Source organism: Netta rufina (assembly GCF_964035555.1).
Source record: "Netta rufina genome assembly, chromosome: Z".
NCBI classification, from domain to species: Eukaryota; Metazoa; Chordata; class Aves; order Anseriformes; family Anatidae; genus Netta; species Netta rufina.
The window spans coordinates 5,279,136-5,301,677 of NC_140126.1; the positions used below are offsets into that span (position 1 = coordinate 5,279,136).

The 22,542-nt window shown below is 38.9% G+C and overlaps 1 protein-coding gene across 3 annotated transcripts in view; it reads right to left on the reverse strand.

Moving 5' to 3' along the window:
* Nucleotides 1-22,542, reverse strand: part of UBAP2 (ubiquitin associated protein 2) — a 117,572-nt gene that overhangs the window by 47,842 nt on the left and 47,188 nt on the right. For all 3 annotated transcript variants that reach the window (XM_084305177.1, XM_084305178.1, XM_084305176.1), the window contains exons 9-19: nucleotides 20,858-20,910; nucleotides 15,750-15,817; nucleotides 13,835-14,024; nucleotides 12,909-13,122; nucleotides 11,232-11,506; nucleotides 10,548-10,720; nucleotides 9,274-9,484; nucleotides 8,057-8,096; nucleotides 5,262-5,445; nucleotides 2,518-2,584; nucleotides 1,044-1,239 (exon numbers count right to left, since the gene is read on the reverse strand). In XM_084305177.1, the coding sequence (XP_084161303.1) occupies nucleotides 1,044-1,239; nucleotides 2,518-2,584; nucleotides 5,262-5,445; nucleotides 8,057-8,096; nucleotides 9,274-9,484; nucleotides 10,548-10,720; nucleotides 11,232-11,506; nucleotides 12,909-13,122; nucleotides 13,835-14,024; nucleotides 15,750-15,817; nucleotides 20,858-20,910 (1,671 nt within the window). The remainder of the gene's footprint in view (nucleotides 1-1,043; nucleotides 1,240-2,517; nucleotides 2,585-5,261; nucleotides 5,446-8,056; nucleotides 8,097-9,273; nucleotides 9,485-10,547; nucleotides 10,721-11,231; nucleotides 11,507-12,908; nucleotides 13,123-13,834; nucleotides 14,025-15,749; nucleotides 15,818-20,857; nucleotides 20,911-22,542) is intronic.

Below are 22,542 nucleotides of genomic sequence, written 5' to 3' on the forward strand. Positions count from 1 at the left end.
CTACTTCAAATTGGAAACAGTCCCTGCAGAAAACAGTCCAATTTTGTCATTTACTTTGAGTGGATTACAGGAATTAGAGGAACTTCTTTCCTTGGTCCACTCCTGAAGGTAAAACAGGCATTGGTCTTGATCTGAGAGCAAATCATTTTGTTTCATTTTCTGCCCTGTCAACACATTTCCCCCTTGCTGTCAGCAACAGACCAGAAAGCACTAAATATTGCCAGTATACTTTTTGTGGGTTACTTATTGCATTTGGGAAAATAAAGAAAATGGAGACAGTCTCAGGTGCCTCTATGAAGCAGAGCTAGGAAGCAGAAGGGTAAAAAGGCACTTTGGCCAGTCATATGCTTCATTTACAAAGAGTGAGAATAGGAAATGAGAAATTCTCGTGCATTTTAGTTTGATCTTAATATTTATATCATTCACTTCCCTCCACAGAATTTCCTTTTAGCAGATTACATTGATTAGAAAAGCAACAGAGAAATAGAGCATTGCTTCCACTTCAGTGGAAGAAGCCTCCCCACCTTCTCTGTCAGTGTTTGCTTTGGAAGAAGTGATTATTGCTGTGGAATAACCCACATATCAGACAGCTTTTTTCCTCTCTGCAGATGTGGCAGCAGGGACGTGACACATGATAATGAGGACACTGCAGTATACTTTGATACTGCCAAATGAATTCCAGTCACAGAGAAGACTGAAAGGAAAGCTAATGTGAACTGACAGCCAAGAGCAGATGATAACCTGGAATACAAACTGGACAAGTCTTCTAGTCCAAAACTTGAAGCAAGAACTGCTCTGGTGTCTATTTATAAAGCTCTTTGGACATAGAATGTGCTATATAAATGCCACATCACACCCTAACAAATACTTCAAATACACAAAAGCAGGCAACTTTATTTTAAAAGCCAGCGAGTAAAGCATGCTGAAAATGCTAGTCAGGAGTGTGGATTTCTTAGCGTAGTTATTGCTGGTGAGATGCTCAACTGACAGCCCTGCAGACTGAAGTCCTCTGTCTATCCATGTGATCTGTTAATATTGCGAACCTGAAGACACTAAGGGAGCTGCCCGTGTGGTAGCAGCTGGTATAGACACACTGGTAACGCTCAGGCCAAGGCTGTTTGTAGTGTTCATACTGCTTGCCATGCTGACAACCGAAGAGGTGGTGCTAGTGGCTGAGGTTGAAGCTGTTGAAAAGGTTGTTGAGGGCTGGAGCGAAGTTGTGTTCTCAACACTAGTGTGCTAGAAAGGAGACAAAAAGAATGAGGATCACAGAGCATATAAACCACAGTGGAAGATGCTGTGGAAAAAAAATCTTTTAAGTAACAGCAGCTCATGCAAGAGAATGTTTGATAGTATATGCATTATTTATGTACCAAGCAAGCAACTAAGTCGCATGCTTGTCATTTTTAAGTATTCAAAGAAAATTACATGAAAGTTTAAAATAAGCAGCTATATCATCACAGAATTGTATTGCAAAAACTCAAATGTCCTTCCATTGCATTATTTTTTGCCCTTTGACTGTTTACTCATTTAAGCTAGTTCTTATTATATAAACTAAACTATATTCTCCCAGAAGACAATGTTTTCCAGAGTACAAGATTCTGCTATTGTCATTTCCTGAATGCACTTTGTGGAATTTAAAATATTACAACTGCAATGCCCCACAACAAATTCAACGTGGTAATCCACCCCAGATCAGATACATTACAGGAACACATGAGCATAAAGGAGTTCCTGGTTTTAATCCAGCACAATACAGTGCCTTTACTGTACAAGCTGATCACACTTGCAAAAGTGTCATCAATACACAGAAGCTAAAACAGCTCCCACAACAGGTAAGAAGGACATTTGCCTAAATGTGAATTTTCAAGTTACGAATTCAGTCAGGATGAAGCACTACAAACTAAAAATACACGGATAAAGAGCAGAAGCCTATTGGCACACTCTAACTGGGACTGTACAGAAGTACACTGCCACAGAATAAAGCAGTGTCTGGCTTCCATTTGTGTAACCTCACCTACAGCACTGTATTTGATACCATTTGCCTCACTCAAATTACTCACATGACAACAATGTCACATCGTAACCTCCAGTATAATCTGTCATGAAGCATTTGTCATGATATATATTGTTCCATCACCCCACAATTTGCCTGCTAACCTCTCCATTGTAGATTGCTAACACTCCACCTTTTGAAGATGTTTCAGACAGCCAATTCTATTTTTAACACACTTGCTGCAAGAAATTCTCTTTACTCCATCTCCTCTTCCTGGCACAAAAATGTTCTCTGCAGCTGTACAACTGGCCAGTCTCAAATATTAAATTCTTGATCTAGTACAAATCACAAGTAGTAACGACTGTCTTTTTACCACTAGAGGGCTAGCACTCCTTCTCTCCTGAGATAAACCTCTGACTTCTTGGTGTACTGGGACACAATGAACTTTAAGAGAGGGTCTTAATCATCAGATTAACACTGACTATATGCCAAACATCTGTTGAAATACAAACAGGACTTACTGCATGTGATGTGCTTGAAGACAACACTGAGGCAGGGGAGAGGCTGCTCTGATGGTTGGAAAGGGAGCTAGAAAGAAATTGCGAAGAATTAACACAATTTATCCTAGAACAAACCACATACACACTGTATGTGCACACACACACCCCTACAGGCAATTTTTCTTTAAATATCTGACTACTTGCTTTTTAATAAAAATTAGAAAAAATATTAATAACAAGAAACATGATAAACACCAATCATTTCTAATTATCAGTTTACTACATTTTTAGAAAAAAGTTTCAGCAATTATACAATGCTTCCAAGTCATGTAAATTCCAAAACCAGAATACACCAGAGAGTTCCACATAACTCATGGATTGTTTCTTATTCTTTCCCTGAGCAACTGCTGATGGGTTTCAGAGGGGACAGGTGCTACGTGAGGTAGTGCTTTCATTTGATTCACCGCTTTTCATGTTTTAACCTGCATTTCATTAGTCCTGCTAACTGTAACTGTAAGGTACATGCTCTGTAACTCTGCCAACAGTCTCCATACTCTCTACAAAAGGCAAGGCTCAAAAAAATAACAATAAACAAATACCATCTATGAAAGCAGGAAAATTAGACATACTACTACAGAAAATCTAGTACTTTAATCATATCACCACTACAACACCTAAAAACCTTTTCCTTATTCAGAAGATGAATCAGAACAATCAGTTCAGTTTTACACATACTGTAAAATTTGAGAATAAGGAATACACTGATGAAAAACATCTGCAGATAACTTGATTTCAGGAAGCAGCTCTGCATTAGCATCACTTCTTTCCCTAGCTGACCAGGCCTGTGAATTTGAGGCAGTAACAGCAGCACCAACATTTATTTGTAATTCAGTGCTCTTTAAATGTCTCCTTGAAAAGTCATGAACTGGTTCTCAAACTTTTACGCTTACAAGTTCTACCTTACATTCAAGGTCAAAAACACATGCAAGTACAATAGGAATAAGCAAAATAACCAAATGAACACTGAACAAAGCCAAACAAAGCAGGTATGGTTTGGTGTTCAAATAGCTCATGATGTGAATCAGAAGCAAGAAAGATCCTAGTAACAACATGTACTTTAATATTCTCCATGGAAATAGCCACAAGAAAACAGAGCAGTGTTTTTAACAAAACTCTGGACTAAATCATATGCCCTAATTTAAGGGCAAAGACTTCTGTCACAAGCTCTTCAAGGTGCTGGGCCACAATAAATCTTGGCAGTTTCAACAGATTAATTTTTCTTCAAGCCTTTAAAACTATTCCCCATCTGGAGAAAATAGGATGACACCACTTCAGGCAGCAAGAAATGATTGAGTCCAGCATACAGTTTTAAATCATCTCCTTGCCCACCCTTCCCTTGTAAGAAGCCTTCATTTATTCATTATCTGACCTATGGCAGGGACTCAGACAACAGCTGCCAGCACAACGAAGTCAGACATGCCTGGAGTTCAGGCAACATCTTGTCATGACACTCAGTATCTGTCCAACAGTTAACAATCCTCCAACTAAAGTTTCTACCAACATGCACAGATTTTCAACAAATGTGAAGAGAATTTTTCTAATATGAATGGAATAATTCTGGTTAGCTGCTGCATTTACCATTATATTCAACAGAAAATGCTAGTACGAAAGAATCAACTGTACCCCAGCTGGAAAACAGAAATAAAACTGTGATATCCCATCAAATTAGTTTCTAGTATTAACAAATACCATACAAAGGTGAGCATTAGAAAGCTAACAAGTCAGTACAACCCCAGAATGTCACCTACTGGAGGACAAAGCTCAAGTAACAGGGACAGAAATATTAAAGAGTAAATGAGCTGAACTGTGCTGAAGGAACTTCCAGGAACCAGACGTTTCAATGTGTCTGATGGAAATGTCTTAGAAAGTAGAGACACACACTGTCCTTACAGATATTTTTTTAATTTTGAGAAAAAACAAGTGTAAAAAAAAGAAGTGAGCTGGGCTTGTTCAGCCTGGAGAAGAGGAGGCTCAGGGGCGACCTTATCGCTCTCTATGGGTACCTCAAGGGAGGCTGTAGCGAGGTGGGGGTTGGCCTGTTCTCCCACGTGCCTGGTGACAGGACGAGGGGGAATGGGCTTAAGTTGCGCCAGGGGAGTTTTAGGTTAGATGTTAGGAAGAACTTCTTTACTGAAAGGGTTGTGAGGCACTGGAACAGGCTGCCCAGGGAAGTGGTGGAGTCACCATCCCTGGAAGTCTTTAAAAGACGTTTAGATGTAGAGCTTAGGGATATGGTTTAGTGGGGACTGTTAGTGTTAGGTCAGAGGTTGGACTCGATGATCTTGAGGTCTCTTCCAACCTAGAAATTCTGTGATTCTGTGAAATGAAACTACAGTACTTCAAAATCGGGGAGAAAGTGAACTCTTAAAGCAATGACTTCAAATGTAAAGCAGTGTGTTTGTCCAGATACTGCACAAAGTAGGGAAAGCAAAATGGGGGAAATAGAACTAGCTAATTTAGCTGGTATGATTGAAGCAATAGCCCCTTGAAAAACAGAGGTGTTTATATGCCATAAAAATTTGAGGGCAGCACTGCCCCAACATTACTTTGCAAACAGAAACATCCTCTTCTGGATCTTTCAGAATTCCAGGTACTGCCAAAAAAGGGGACCGTGACAGCTGATAGCCCCAGTGCCAGCCACCCTTATATTTGCCCTTTCCCCAGAACATTACTCCCTTCACAGGTCACCCCAACTCCTACCGTACCTGCTTAACTGGGAAAGTGAGCTGCTGGCCAAGTCACTGGACTGAGGCAAGCTGGGCAACGTTGCCACGTGCTGCGATGCTGAAGGCAGAAGCGAAGCAGTGGTGGACACCACACTAGGCATAGAACCAGCAGAAGGTAGTGAGGGAGAAGGCTCTGTCTTAGACACTGGAACTGATGAAGTAGCTGCAATGAGTTGAAAAGATGCATTCAGAGACAAATTCCAGCATACCTGACTCCCAAGCTGGATTCAGGAATGCTACATATTCTACCCTTGGTTTACAAAAATCTGGTTGTTAAGAACAAGAAACAGTGTTAAGAATCTGGCTATTAAGGAAGTCAGATGGCACCAGAACTATGAATTTCTCTTTAAGCTCTTCACTTACAAAATTATAATATTTACTGCTACACATGTAGTAAACTAGTCTTCTATGCTTTACCTCCCAGTATCTGATTATTAGCTTTTGCTCTTAAGTCCATCCTCATTTCAAAATTCTTTGCATTTGACTTCAATCCCTTTCTGCAAACTGAATGTGTTTGCACTCTTCAAAGCACTGCAAAGTTTACCTACAACTCCAATTCTCCACTCCAACCTACACTGCACCACTGACAGCTGAGATTTGTATCGCTGGGGTACAAAGGGCACATAAAACCAATCCATTTGCAGTACTGACTCAAACGTATAATGCATTAAAATAAAATGCTGCAATTGAGCGCAGCATTAAGCACGTTCAATGAGTTGACAAATATAGCCTTAGTTTATTTGATCTAGATAACAAAGGCTGGTTAACATTATTACTACCTTTTAGCTTTGTAATAGAATTTGTTTACCACCAATTCACCTTTCCAAAGGAACACTGTACTGAAACAAGACACAGAACAATTCCTCCATTTGTTTCTATACACTGCTATCTCTTGCCCTCTGAGGGAGGATAATGCACAGAATTAGACAAACATGCACACCAATAAATCTCAGAAAAAGTTGAGCCCTGCCTTACGCTGGGCCATGCTTTAATACAACACTGAAGATCACCACCCGGTGGATCACTGCTATCTTGGAATGTGTGTGAAGTCAGACAGTCAGAATGCTCACCAAACAAGAGTCTGCTTAGAAGTTAAGCATCACTGTTCACATTAATTGTTTTCTCCCTAAATGAGAGAAGCCAGGTTGCTGGATCAGCTGCTATGCAAACAGAAATTATGAGGTCTTGACCTTGGCCATAAGCATATGTGTAACTGACAAAGGAAATTCAAGTGGCAAAAACGTAGCTATGAAGAACAAATCTGTTATCACCTGATACATCCTGGAAATATTCATATAAAAATAAGTAAACACCACTTATAACTCTCAATACAATTAGGTCAGGATTCACTCCTTGAAATCAAAGTAGATAACCCCAGCATAAAGGTCTTCATTTTAACAATGCCTGAACATGATGTGCCAGACAAAAAGAAAACCACAAGACAAATAGGACGGTAGAACTATAATCCAAGCATCTTCTGAACAGCCACATGTTTAGGAAGGATAAAGCCTGGACATTAAAGAGCAGCAGTAGGAAAGATGAAAGATGACCAACTAAGGATATTAGTGGCATATACAGAAGGAAAACAGCCAGTGCTTTCATATGTTTACAAAAACAGAACTTCAAAATAGTTTGGACACATGAAATAGATACACAGTAGAAGACTGATTCTGGTTTATGGGCCTGAGATAGAGGAAAAAACAAAAATGTTGTCAAAGGGAACCAGCATAGAAAAAGGGACTAATAAAAACGTTGAACAATAATTTAAAAATATTAGAAATTCTCAGATGTTTGTTTTTCATAGAAAAAAGACCAATCCCATAGTGAATTTCCAAAATTATGAATTCTATACGTAAGAGTAAATAAATTTTCTATTTGAAAAGCTGTTCTATACATTACAATCTTTAATAAGTAACTCTTTAGGCATATACCCTTCCTCATGCTCACTTAAACAGAACTTGGCATTAACAAAACAGTTCGTAGGTCTGAATACTCAGGTTCTTGGTACTCAGAAATATATTAAAAAAAAAAGCTGTCCTGCTGCTGACATACCTCAGAGGTTTAAAAGATAGATAGAGTTAAAACTGAAGTGTTGGAATTCCAAAAGCTTTTAATTCAAGCTGCTGGAAACTTCCATAAACCAGAATATAAGTCAAGAAGAGTGAAAACTAGATTTAAATTATTTTGACTCTGGGAAGAGAGCTACTGGGGTGCTACAAGTAAAGTACCACACACAAAAAAAAATGGCCAAGATGAAGAGAATAGTAACAGAGCCAACAATGTATTATTGTTACTCTACTGTAAGACAGCAAGCAACCCAGCAGAGGGAGCATGTTAGTCACCCTTATTCCCTTCACCAGCAAGAGGTGCTTTCGAAGAATGTGACTGTTTCATTATCACTAAATTCTAATTACGACTTTCCAAACAAGAGCTGGAAGAATGTATAAGGAATTGTATGTTAAATAATTTGCAGTAGAGAAATCCAGAAAGGAAAAAAAGCAGCAGCAAAGCAGCTTTTCTAATGTTTAAGACTGCTCAGCGTTACACACACTGGGTCTAGATTCGGTAGAGCTGCTTCCCTATTTCAGTTTTCTCCAATAAGCAAGCAGTACATCCTGTGCAAGTACAAAATGAACTCTCATTGATCAGCCAACAATTAGTCAGAGAACTATACAAAACCTCAAACCAGATGTCTTTGCTACAATCATGCGCATACCAAGTTATAATGAAAGATTAGAAAGAGTCCTGTACACATCCAAGCTTTGTAAACTTACTGTCAAGAGCTGTCTGTGTTCTAACACCACTGTGCCCATTCTGTAAACAAATGAGAAATGAATAAATCATCTCAGAGGGATATTGTATTTTCCAAATGAATCACACATTTAACATGCTTCATGCAAAATTCTATATTTGTTCTAAATTGAAAAAGAAAAAAGGCAGAAAATTAGCTTTTTAGTGCCTTTAACAAAACCACATAATAAAATTCTCAAGTGCAAGGTGTCCTGAACATACAGAATCCCATACACTGCCCATACTACACCCATCATCAGGAGACCTTCCCATGTACTGTATATAACAAACTTCAGGTTCACACCAATATGAAAGAAAGGATTGCATTAACATATAGGAAATGGTTGTGCTTTTGATCTAATGCAACTCACAATTTTAACTATCCAAGTTACACAGACGCCAATTTTTTTCCATTGAAAGATAAGACTTGAGAAGCACCAGTTGTTTTTTGGATAACGCTGGAGTACAGAAGTGGATAGTCTACGCTTGATCCTCACCAGTACATACGAGCTAGTGCAGAAGACAAGTGTGACTGAGCCATTACATAACAAAGGCCAGAAGTAAATAAACTTACAAACTCTCACAAGTTCCTTAAACATTCAATAAATTCTCTTTAAACAAACCTAAGTTCCACGTACAAAGAGTAGGTGCTTTTAAGTATCTCCCAAGAGATCACCTATCCTAGATCAGATCTCACCCTATCCTTTTAAAATAAAACAACACTAATTCCTATTGGTGTTTAAATCCAACAAAATAATAATGCTGGAGGGGCCAAAAAGCATTTGAGATCTATTTGATAGATTCCTTATAAATTTAAGGAATTATATGCCTTTGGATAGAAACTGTCAAGTTATGGCAAAATACCATGACTAATATTTATATAGAGAGTGAGTTCCTTTTTTAAAAGCTAAGCTTCTGGGAAGGAAACTCAACTGAAATATTAAAGTGTTACTAAGAAAAAAGGTCAGACAGCCATTTAAGATGTCAAGACCCATAAAATCAGAGGCTCTTTCATCCCAAATACAGGATAGCCCAAAATGGCTACACAATAGGAAAGGAAAGCATAAATAACAGGGTGGGCTTGGGAATTGAAGAAACCACTTGGCTTGGTTGAAAGCATAGACATAGCAGGGTTATACGAGCCTAAAGCAGGTAAGATCATTTTACCTTTTTCTAGGTCTTATTGCTGAAGTTCACTCACCGTAACTGCAACAGGGGGTGGTTCAGATGAAGCCATGGAGCTTTGGTACGCTATCCTACTATGCACAGAAGTCTGTTCATAGGAAGAAGTTGTTGTTACCGGGCTAGTGCTCTGGGATGAGCAGGTCAGGCTGGAAGAGGTGATGGCAGAGGTTGTGTAGGTGGACTCCTGTACTGTATTGGATATTGGCAAAGAGGTATTCAAAGGATCACTGGAAAAAGTAAAAGTTATTTACCACAATGGTAAATGAGATATCAAACACCTTTGTGAAAATATCAGCTCCTACACAGTTATCTAAAACTTACTAAGCTAAAACAGTCAAATTTACACTATTTATATTAGAAAAAATCATGACTAAATACAATTTTGCTTTGGTCCCCAGTAATCACTTCAAAACCACCATCTGCTTTAAGCACCGTTCACCTTCCTCCTGTAAGCCCAACCAATTCAATACTTTATACACATTTGTCAGTCAACTTATTTCCATCCTCTCAAAGGATAAATTAATGATCATAACCTCTTTGTTAATCAACTAGATCCATGAAGGCCAGAGTATGATAAACATCTAGTCTTCTTAGAATAGAAATCTAACATGAGAGTAGCAGTCTAACACAATATGCAAAGAGTAAAAAAAAAAAAATAAAACATGCAAAGGGTTTAGTTTATAAACAGCATTTATGAAACTAGAAATGACTGTAAAAGTTCATTTTTACTAGTGTTTCTGAATAAACTTCAGGAAGCTTTCTACTGAAAGCTAAAAGTAGAAAGCTAACAGTAAGGAAGAGAAAGGGTTATTGACACATTTGTCTTTATCATCGCCTGCTTTAGCATTTCAGTAAAAGCTTCTGCAGACTGAAAAGCTTGGCTTCTTTTCTCATTCTATAGGAGCATCAGATCTGCAGTCTGGTGCCAATCTGCTAACACACAGCTATGGCACAAGGTTCATCTCTACTGGAACAAAAGCAGAAAAACTGAAGTCGTAAGGAACAAACCCTCTGGCAAATTTAAAAATCATGACAAACATGAGGAAGCAATTCTATAAAAGGTAGCTTGCTTTAAGGTTCTTTCCATTTGTGTCATCTGCAGCTTCAAATCAACCCGTCCAGAAGGTTTTGATTGTCATTAGAAGAGAGACTTCTTTTAACATGCCATCCACAGAAAACACAGCCTTACAATCCACCCTATTTCCCCCTCCCATTACACAGTAACTATTTTGCACAAACTTGATCCCTAGAGAGGACATTTCAGAAGGCAGAAGGGGAACTCACACGTACTTTACAGATTTTGAGTACAAGCTATTGTTGGTCGCCTGGCTGGTATTCTCACTGCTTGAAGTTGATCCAAACTCTGGGAGTGCAGGCTCTGATCCAAACTCAAGAGCTCCAAACTGAACATTTAACCCTGTCACATCAGCTGATCCAGGCATCTCCACTGCAGAAGCAGGAATCTTAAAGGGGAAAAAAGACAATTCCTTTCTGTGTACTATTTGTATTAGATGTACCAGTGACTGACACTCACCTCCCATAACTACATGTTTCTTCAGTTACTGCCTAAATCTTTCCTCTTAACTACATCTGTCAAAAGCCCCAGTGTACATCACATAAATTAATTCAATTCTTGTAATCTGAAATTCATTTATTGATTCTGTGCTCTGATCTGGGGCTGAAAGTGTTATCCATTGTATTTTGCAATACACAGCCATCACCCATGCCCACCCCCCTTCACCCAGCATTCAACTTGCAGCCACTTAAGTCAATCCAAAATCACTCAGCAGTCATTTTCCACACAGAACAATCAGATGTGTGCTTGGAAAAGACATCATTGTATTTTGGACTGTAGAACTATCCAGCTTAGATTTCCCTACTCTACAAACAGAAAACATATGATGGTCTTTGCCCCTCTTCTCCCTAGAAACTTATATGTAATGATTAAGTACTTGGCACCACCAAATTACCCACCTTGGATGCTGGAGTTATCCTTCGTTTTGGTGGTTTTATCTGTTTCTGCTGGGTCTGATGGGCAGTCACTGCCTGGTTCTCCATAGATATACTGGGCAGCTGTAACATTTTGCTGACAGCTGTAGAGGTGTCTACCGGGGATTGCTCTCGGAGTTTCACCTGGGAGGAGAAGGACTCAAGCCCAGGAGGAGGAACAGGGACTGCCTGTGTTTGTTGCTGCTGTCGCTGGGTCAGCTGGCTCAGAACTGGGGATGGTTCAGGCTGGGATTTGAAGTCTGGTCAGCAGTTGGAAAAACAAAAATCAAATTAAATCATTAAACTCTGCTCTACATGGAAGAATCTGAGTGAACTGACACACTTGACAGCTATTATTTTCTAGTGCGTGCACCACACAAGTTCCATGTAGAACATTACCACTGCAATAACAATGCCAATATTTGATACTCCCTATCTTAAATGAACACTTTTCATCAAGCATTATTTAGCTTTCTTTAAAAATAATAGCCACATAATATTACACATTAGGGATCAAAAAGCTTGTGGATTATTTTAGTCAAACATGGCAAGCTTCATTGTCACTGCAATTAACTGTGCTAATAAACTGTGATAACTTTCGAGGTATTTGGAGTTGCAATTTAGATATGTTATGAGTTATGATTTCCTGCCCCACAAAGGTGAAGACTTTCAACACCAGGAAGAATTCATCTACCATCTCCATCTTTCAGAAAGTCAGGACACACTGGACATAAGCAGTTTTTTCCCCATTTCCTTCTCTTTCACAATTTTCAGATGTGAAAGCCGAACAACAGCTTGGAGCACTGGCCATCAACCGTAAGAGATCCACAACACCCACAGTCTGAAGATTTTGGTTTTTTTCCTCACTTGCCAAAGAACATTAGAAAGCAGCTTGAAATGCATATAAACGTTTTTTTCAGGATTACTGCATGTAAAAGATTACAACTGCTATCAAATTGGCTACTTACCTATTTGGAAACGCACACATACATGAGATAGATACAAGAGCTATCATTCTTTCTAGTGAGAACACTGCTACAAACTGAACTGCAAAGAACAACCTCCTATCATGTTCACCACTGTTCCTGCCAACTGTACTTAATTAAATGAAATTAAATGAAAAATCCACCTAATTACAAAAAGACAAAATGAGTAATCTGCATCATTCTGAGCACATGCAGACTTCACACACGGAGATATGATGCACATTATGAAGCAATTATGTAGTACTCATTCAAAACTCATGTAAGAGTTTTAACAGGAAAAAAAATGGAAAAAGACAAAGTATATGTTACATTACACATGTATTCAGCTAGAAGCAGCACAGGCACAAAGACTAAAATATTTATCTTCCAGGATTTGCTGAGAATGAAGTTACATCGAAGTTTCACTTAAATAGACAGGCGCACCAAACCAAAGATGTCAGTACGTGAAGGCTGTACAGCTTCTGAAGACTCTACAGATAGGCTTAAGTCCATCAAAATTTAGTTTGTGATATATTTGTAACATCTACTACTAGCAGATAAACTTAACTTCGACCTTGTAACCAATTTTATTATTAGAATTGCATTTTTTAAAAGCTTTTCATCAAGGCCATTTTAAACTGTCATTGGCATTAAGAAATTTTACAGACTAATAGAGAGATTATGTGAAAGCACTTACCAAACTGGCTAAGGACTGAGGACTGAGTAATAGGTGGTTTTAGATCCCAAGACGATGTGGTAGTTGTGGTAGTGGTGGTAGAGCTACTATTGTTTTGTTGAGAGGTAAATTGACCCAAACCCGGAGATTTCAATTGGTCCAAGATTTGGGATCCAGTAGAATTTGCCAATTTAGAGGATCCAAGTTCTCCAAAGCCAGAACAAAGAACTGCAGACTATCAAAAGAGAAGGAAAAAAAAAGTAGACTTAAAGAATACATAACTTGAAAATAATAATAAGGTCAGTGCCTACAGCTGCTATTTGGCAACAACTGAAACCTCTTCAGCCCTAGATTACTAATAAATGACAAATGAAAAATTCAAATGTAACACATGGCCAGATCTTGTTATCACTAATAAACTTTCAAAACTGATTGCAACAATATTGATTTTCTTGGAGTTCACACATCCCAAAAACATTTAATTACTAATAGCTGAACAGATTGTCAAAGAATACAATTGCCCAATTTTAACTCTCATAATCATTAAACAAGGGAAGCCTTTTTCATAACTCTAGAAAACTCAGAAATAGTCATGTTTCCACAAAAAGCAATCAGATATGTGCTTGGAAATGTCACATCACAGTTCTCTGGCATAGAACTCTCTACTACAAACCAAGGACTCAATCCTAAATCAGCATACAGTAAACATGCCTGTTCCCCACAAAGAAAAAAATAATAGAAGTACTTCATGTAAACCAAGAAACAACTGCCTGGCAAAAACAAAAAAACCTTGTATGTGTGAGAGAGGCTATTAATCCCATTGCTTTAGCATTTGGGACAGAATTTTACTAATACTGAAACATTTCATGAAGTGACCAGTACTGGAAAAGCTGCTTAACCTGAAGTATTTCCTCATGAAGTGCACTCAAAGAATAAGATAATTTTACCAGGCTCTGAGGAGAATAGGAGTTTACAGCACTGGAATTGCCAGTTCCTGATGCCATCTGGTTGCTGTGCTGAGAATTTGTGAAGACTAGGGCTTGGCCAAAGGTCTGCTGCTGGGGAGCCTCAAATGAGTTGCTTTCTGTCTCTTGAGTGGCTGTCACAGGCTTTTGAAGCAATGTTACCAAATCAATGCTGTAAGAGAAGTAAAGTTTGGCTAGATTAAACATGATGATATGGCTGTGCTGAAACTGAAGAAAGCAGTAACAATATTAGATAGAAGTTGCTACACCAGCAATAGAACTAATACTGATCAATAGCTTTTAAAAATATTGCTTTCCTGCCATACAAACAGGAAGAACAGAGGCTGTCACTGGGAAGAAAAATCCTGCTAGCTGACACCTAGTTATAATGTACAGTTACAGTCGAAATTACCTTTGCACTCTTTCTGAGAAGATCATCAACTTTTGTAGCATCACATATCACATAGATAACCTGTATGATCAGTATAATCAAGTAACTGGAGACAAGTTATAAAAGATACATCATGTTCGAGTGGATCCCACCTGCCAGCCTATTATATATACCCACACTGTATATCACACTATCCCTCTAAAAACAGACAGGGATCAAAGTTCTACCCTCTGTATATGATGGGTTTAAGGATAGTAAAGAATCAAGTCACACATACAGCAACTAAGTGAACATGGTGACATGGAAGTCCTAAGAGCAACAGAAATAAAAGTTTCTCAGACAGCAGGCACATACCCAAAGTTATGCTACCACAAATACCTAATCAGGATGAGAAATGTGCTTTCTTACACTTAACGTGGCTTGTTAGCATCTAGTACGGCTTTATTCAAGGATGTAATGTGTTCATACAATATAGGATATCAGAAATTTTAGAGTTGTTTTCCTAAACACACTGCAGGCTTGGCCTGAAGAGTTCCTCCCAGTACTTTCACCACTAGCTTCAACGCTCAAACATTTCTGGCAAGTAAAAAATTACCTGAACTTAACATGATGAATTAAAGTATTTTCTAACATAATTTGGGGGACATCCACTGGAAGAATATTTACATGAGAGCAACAATTGAACTAGCATATCACGTTTAAGAAGCACAGGAATGTAAGTTGCAGAAGAACTTGACACCATGCCTCCTCCAGATTATAACCACGTTACATGGATTATAACTGTGTTACGTGACCAGTTTCAATGCAGGATAGAGTTCAGCAGTACAGCCATAGCAGAACATTTGGGGCTGTTAGGCCATCTTGTGGTATCCGACTGCTGACATGCTCTGACATGACCTGAAGAAATGTTAACTAATGCAGGCGACTGATCTGTACCACCACCTGCCAGGCACTCAGTGAAGATGAAGGCAACCACAGCAAGGCTGCTACTGCCGTATTTTTCACATGCTGATCTCCAAATCATGAGTAATCACAATGTTTATCAGGAATTTCAGCTTCTTGCTAATGCAAACTTTTCTGTTAACCTATTTGTCAAAATGCTGCGTGTATTCTGAGTGCTTTTCGACACCTTGGGGGCTGGATTTCTGTTCCCTGGACAAAGCCAGTGCCTCCTTTTCAACAGCACAAAACTTTACTTCCCAGCTGTCTTCATTCTTGCCTATAACTAGTCTTTGTGCAGAAGACAGTCTTCTCAGTTTTATCTTCACAGATTTGATATGTTTGGCTATACATCTGTAGTCCAAAACCAGGATTATAAGTAATACAGGAACCCACAGAACCAACTATTTACAAGCAAGGCTTTTTGCAATTTTGCAGTCAGCTTAACCAATCTCTGACCAGGGCCATTCTCACGTTTCATCTAACATCTGCTTTAATATGTTCAAGATAACATTGCTTCACCAACAGAAGCTTTTAAGAATATAGGGAAAATGGGGGAGAGCTTACCTTTGCCCAGGAGTCACATGATTCTCAGCTGGAACAGAGGAAGCAGTAAAGACTTTTGTTTCAGAAAGCTGAAAAAGATTTAAAAAAATAGTAGTTATACACATGTTCTCAGACCTCACTGCTGCAACATCTGAAGAAGCTTCAGCCTGGTCATGTACTGCCAGATAAAAATAAATGCCAGACTACTTTTACAACCGGTTATGCTGCAGCTGTGCTTACCAAGACAAAAACCAGTTAAACTTCAAAAGTCTAACACCAAATCAAGTACCAATTTAATTAGTATTAGGATATTTAATCAACTGAACACACAGAATGATACAGTACAGTACCTATGCTAGTTTGAGCAATAATAACTGAAAAACATTCCAGTGGAAACTAATTAATGTGACAGTATATTATCAGCATAAAGATACCTTGTGTGGACACAACTTAGGATGCCATAGAGCAGCTCCAACAAATCCCCCTGCAGAAGTCTAAGGCACTGCACTGTTCCCCTTTACTCACTTCACCTATCCCTTTGTTTTACATGTCAGCTCACCATGTCAGCTGAGCTGTCAGCTCAGCAAACCTGCAGAGGCAGGTTTGCACCCAGGTGTACACCAGGAACTAGCATTCAAGGTTCCTTCTTGGCATTTTTGCTAGGGACAGCAATAACATCTTAAGCTCTTTGCTCTGCAAGCATGAGTTTGAAAACAATAATAAAGGAAGAGTCATGCAGATGTTTGCACTAGAGCAACCAGTCAGTCCATCCACAGCAGGCATCTGTCATGTTTACACCATTCTGTTACAATACATACTTGCACATACAAGAGGGAAACGGGGGGGGGAGGTGTGAATGGTTGTTTTGGGGGGTAAGGAGGGTAAAGGGGGTGATTAATTTTAATAGCTTTCCTTTCAAAAAAAATAGCTACACAGCTACAACTTTGTAGGGCTAATTCACTTCTGTTGACAGGAATACTTACTCTCAAAATATGTTTTAAGCCAACACGGGTTCGGCTCAACAAGATAAAAAATACACGTATAATGGTCACATATTAAATTAAGGGTGATTTTCTGCAAATTTAACTACTGTGGTGTAACTTGGCATTCTGAATTGCTTGGTTATTCTTTATGCGAACAGTTACAAAGGATCCCTTTAGAATGGGACATCTGACTACAGCTCTTGCAGGAAGTTAGACCTTTTTAATTGCATATGCTGCTAGCAGCCCAGTTGAAAAGCACATCACAGATACCAGCCAATTTCAGCTGCCATCCCATGGGCAGCTCCGCTGAACACACAAATCCATCCATGCCTGTGTTCAGCTGATTGGGCTTCTCCTGTGAACCGTTGCTGATTTAAGTTGTCTGGGGCTGTCTGGGAGCTATCACTTCTCACTCAGAGGCAAAGTTCATCTGTTTCTCACACACTGCTACAACTCCCTTACTTACACCACAGTGGATCATGAAAAATTGAAACTCACCACAGTTCCTCCCTCCATTTCCCTCCCTTCCATCACAGCCAAGACAACGTACTTTAATCCCCCACCTTTCTGGAACACTTCTCAGCTCTGTCCTGTGCATCATGGTGCAAGCCTTCAACTCGATGGACCGATCAAAGCTAACAAGGAATCAGCTCATTGTGCTATTAAGAAAGCCTCTTCCTTTATTGTTCAGCCCTTTCTCAACTGCATATGCTATTTTAGAAAACCTTGTACTGTATTTTTTTTGTAGCATTATGAGATTCCTGCATTATACAGCATAAGGAGATCAACTAATAGCAGAGCGGCAGCTCTGATCTGCAATCCCTTGGTTAAATATTAAGCTCTCGAATGTCAATGGTTCCTTCTGCCCACACAACACAGGTGAAGACCAAATGTGGCAAAACCACTGATGAATCCTGAAAACAAAGCGAATCGAGGAGCCTGAGGATGTTTGTGACAGCCTAAAAGTATGGGAGAAGAAATGGTCTCCTCAAGTAAGCCAGCATGCAAAGTAACTTCCAAGTCTTCAGCTACCAGCTCTGCTGCATTTTAATTTACACTTGCACCCTGTCCCTGTAGCAGATTGCCACAAACTTACATCAAGCAACTAATTTTGAAGTCTGGGGAATAATAGCATTTATCAAAACACATACTTTGTGCAGCAGCTAACAAGTTTATTTGGTTACACAGACGTATTTAGTATTTCTTAGAGGTAGTATTGCCATCTTCTGACAAAGTCATTTATGTTCACAATACACCATGCTTGCTAATCTTTCACTGAGGCACTGGCAATTTCCCAGAACCAAATGAACAGTCAAACCATTTGCATGTGGCAGCTTCACAAGGGTATTTCCTCCATCTGCAGTGAAATGCCTGTGCTTTTCAGCCCTGGTTTCTATTATAAAATCGTTATCTGCTTGGTGATAGGTAAACACATTTAACAACTAGCTAGCTTCTCCTATGGCCAGTTGATATGCAATGGAACAGGAGCATTTATAGTACCTCAAAATTTGTCTGGTCCTTCACTGTCTATGTTCTGAATGTCCCTTCAAAAAAAATACAACTCCCTAATTTCACTGCAAGTAGTTTCCACCCTGTTAAACATCACACTGACACCCTACTGTACTCATTACTTTAACAAAGGTAAGTACCAGACAGGACTATCAGATCACAAAAATCTAATCCTACTCAGATCAAGCAACATAAAATTTCACTCACTCACCTGTTCAAATACTGACCTTGCAACTTGTACCTGACTAGAGAACCAAAATTTAAACAAAAATATGCTTCAGAAAAGCACCTAGTCTATCAGCAGACAGCAAATACATCAGCTTCCTTGATCATTTCAATCATTACTCACATTGCTAGACTTGCTTAATTGCACATTTAAATGCGTGGCTCCATTTTCCAGACACAGGTTCATATTATGCCTTTCTGCTAGATTAAGAACTGAACACATATGCTAATCAAGCAACCCTTTTCATATTCAGTAAACTATGCCAAAGAAATTGAAAATCCCACTCTAGCACCTCTTTTATCAGTTAATATTTCTCAGCTATTTTCCACAGGCAAAAAGTTACTTGCCGACAGGCAAAAAAAGACTATAGTAGCTTTTTTTTTTTTTTGCCACAGCATCAGCCCATGCTGAGTTGCTCTTTTTGCACCATCCACTAAAACCCTAAAATATTTTCAGTTGCTGCTTTCCAGAAAACAGTCCCTTGTTCTGGAGGTATGCCTTGCATTCTTTATTTTTGTTTCAAGGAAAAAAAAAAAAGCTGAGGGGTAGCAGTTGGCTATATTAAAACATTTTTCATTTGAACAAGTCGCATCTAGCAGCGATCAAGATTCCTCTGCATGACCGGTTTACTTTTATTACCCAATAATTTTTCAATTTCCCAAACATTTTATTCAGCAGTGATTTTATTTTTTTACTTCCACAGCATTGATAAAGACACTAGATTGCATCTGGCCTAGGAATAGATTGCCTTGTAGCCCTCACAGAAGTACCCACATTCAGTAAGGATTCTCCTGCAAAAGGTTATTTGCCAAAATTTACAAGACAGATCACAATCTACTTAGTGTGGTTTTGGTACCATTAAATTATTTTAAAAAACAACAAAAGATATAAAATGGAATCTCTTACAGGGTCATACTTTATCTTCACACTTAAACATAATCTTGGTCTTTAAGTAAATTAGAAGTTATTTGGGCTTTATTTTCAATAAAGCAACATTGAATTGCACAAACTGTATCTGTACATCCTTTTTTCCTTTTCTTGACTCAGATTAATCAATTTTCCTTTTATTCTTCTCTAGCCATGCTCTGGGCTAATTTGCCTGCAGCTTTCCATTTCATTCATTCTTTTTGAGCATCAACACATGAATAACTTTCTCCTAGGTTACAGGGATTCTTCCAGATTTCCATAATTAATGAAAGTTAACATCAGGCTAGAGATTTCATCTGCTGCTCTTTCAAGATTCACGTGCAAAGTACTGAGGTTTAATAATAATAAAAAAACCTACCCCTAGTAAGCACTGCTCAACATTCCTCCCATACTATATACACGCTGTATCATACCAGTGCTAAACAGAGTGGAGAAACAAGGCCAGACATTTCTGCTATCCTTAGCCTCTCACTAGTATATACTGCAGAAACAGAGGACAGTTTCATAAAAACAAACGAAACCCAGCATTTGATGGCAGTAGCTGATACAGAGAACCTACGACTAGGTCATATTTTAGAGTTTTTAATTTTCTCAAAAGATAGAGCCTCCTTACTAGGTAAGGACAGTTTTTTATATCTGGTATGTGACCTATTCACACATCCCTGGAGATAACACCGGTATGCCACCCTACAGAAAGGAAAAGGGACAACTTCTGAAACAAGCTTACTCTTCAAAAAAATAATGTTGAAATGATGTTTCTATAAAAATGAAAAACTTAAACAATAAGATTTTCTCCCCCTATTTATCTTGTTTTCTCAACTGCTTAAGCTTTATTATGATACTGAAAACTTAAAATCACAAATATTTAAACAATAAATCCATCAAATATTTTGCAGACATGAAGACATGTCTCCTGCCTAGTAAAGAAAAAGATTGTTCCAGTACTTTAGACGACACATCATGATGCTGCAACAGGAATGAAGCAACTAAGTGCCATCTTCAGCACACTACTAGCTCCTCTTTTAATATTCTGAACATGAAGAGGACTGACTGGAATAATTATGCACATTTCAAGCAAAAAGCATCAATGATGAGTCTAAACTTGATAGTAAGCTTCAGCACTTCAAACATAAAATCTTGTGATAATATGGCTTGACATGACTACATACTATTAGGGTGTAGTATGCAGATACCACCCATCATCATTAAGCAGTAAAGAACTATAATTCACTAATACTTAATTTGGGACAGAACTTAACATTTTATTATCCTTGTGAAAGCCATCCAGAAAAATTAAAATATTTCTTAATTCAATTCAATATTAAGCTTTTCTAAATATATACTCTTAAAGGGGAATTATAGCAAGAAACATCAATGCAGAAATATAAGAAAGAATTAGTTAGAGCATTGAGATTTTGAAAACAATGCAGAGACTCTGAAAAAGGTAAATAACGAATGCAGTCTATCTAGGAAGGGACACTTACATCTTCGTTCCAGTCTTCCGCTGTCCATTCTTCTATTGAATTTTTCCAGGCTCCTATTACAATTTGGGGAAGGAAAGAAAACAGTTACCAGCTAAAAATACAACATCGTATTTCAACCCTTCTGCATTAAAAGCAGTTCTGTTTTGATTATTAATAAAACAACTTGAGAAGATGGTGGCTGGAAACATGGGAAGCCCTACGAAATTGGCCTGCAGATTCAAGCTTTCCGGAGGTGTTGTTTTTTTGTTGTGCTTTTTTGTTGTTGTTGTTGTTGTTTTTTTAAGCTTTGGTCTATGGTTTCAGGTATTTCTTAGCCACTGTGGCACCAGACATAATTTGCATAAACGCATGTCTGCAACCAATGATTAACATTAAACATTATCAAGAAGTTCCTCCTATACCCACCCCCATGACAGGAAGGGGTTGCTCTGCCCCTCCACAGAATCTCCCAGCTTCATAACAAATTCATACAATCAAAACACCTGCTCTGACATCCATAATCCTACTTTCAACACACAAACTCAAGACCCAAGCTATTACTTCTGGAGGCTCCTTTCCAACCTGTTAACCCTCTCCTCCAGGCAGGGCAACCCGAATCCCTTCTCCTTCCAGAAAGATCTTAAAACATATATAATTGATATCATGGCAGCAGAAGAGTCAATAAGCTTCCACTGTAGCTGTAAAACACTTCTTCCCATCACTTGTGGCACAACGCAGCAAACACCAGAGCACAACACCCAGTCCACAGCATGCAACAGAAGTGAAGCTCCAGGAAACGACCCTACAGATTTAAAAATCTGGTTCCTTTCCCTAGGAAACAGCAGACCCAGACATGCAAGAGCAATGAACGGACTGCAGGCCTTGCCCACCAACATAAGCACAGGGAAGGGGTAACCCAGCAACAACCTGAGCTGCCATCTGAACTACAAAACCACAAGCCAAGGAAACACCAGCATTTGAAGTTCCTGGTACCATCACCTTTGATCGAGCACAAAAGCAAAAGAACTACGACTTGAATCCCATCCTCTTGCTGAACCAGGAACCCCCTTGAGACACATCAGAAACAAAAGCCCCTGAAGATAGCACCAAATCCCACTTGTACTGACAGGATCACTAGATTAGTGCAGCCTTCTGTACCCTTTTAAAAAGCAGCAGCCAAGCCAGAGCAGGGCTGAACAGCACTAATCTAGTGATCTAGGCCAACCACAGAGAGATACCACACAGGGTGAGAAGGAATGGATTGTATACCTCGGAATCCAAAATTATTTGGCAGGTCTTGAGCAAGGTAACATCCACTCTGGGTTGGCTCTGTGGAGCAATATAACATTGCCTGAAACATCTTGCTCTTGTTTTACCACAGCCCCTAACTAGGGGTAATCTTTCTTATTGTGATATAACAGGGCACTTGAAAAATAACTAAAAATCGTATGAAAGCACGCCAAAATTACAATACCTCGAACTTCTAGGCTAACCCACACATTTCCACAGAAATTCTGGACATCTAGAAAGGAGGCAAAGCCTCATGAACAGGACTCTTTAGAGAGAGTTTTTCTTCCCCCTCTCCTGGCCAGCACATGACTCCTTCCTCTGATATTTCTTCTTTACAAAAATTCATCCCCTCTTTGCCCTGCTTGGATTTATTTCACGTTACGCAGAGCAAGGACCATCTCTGCAGCAGACACACC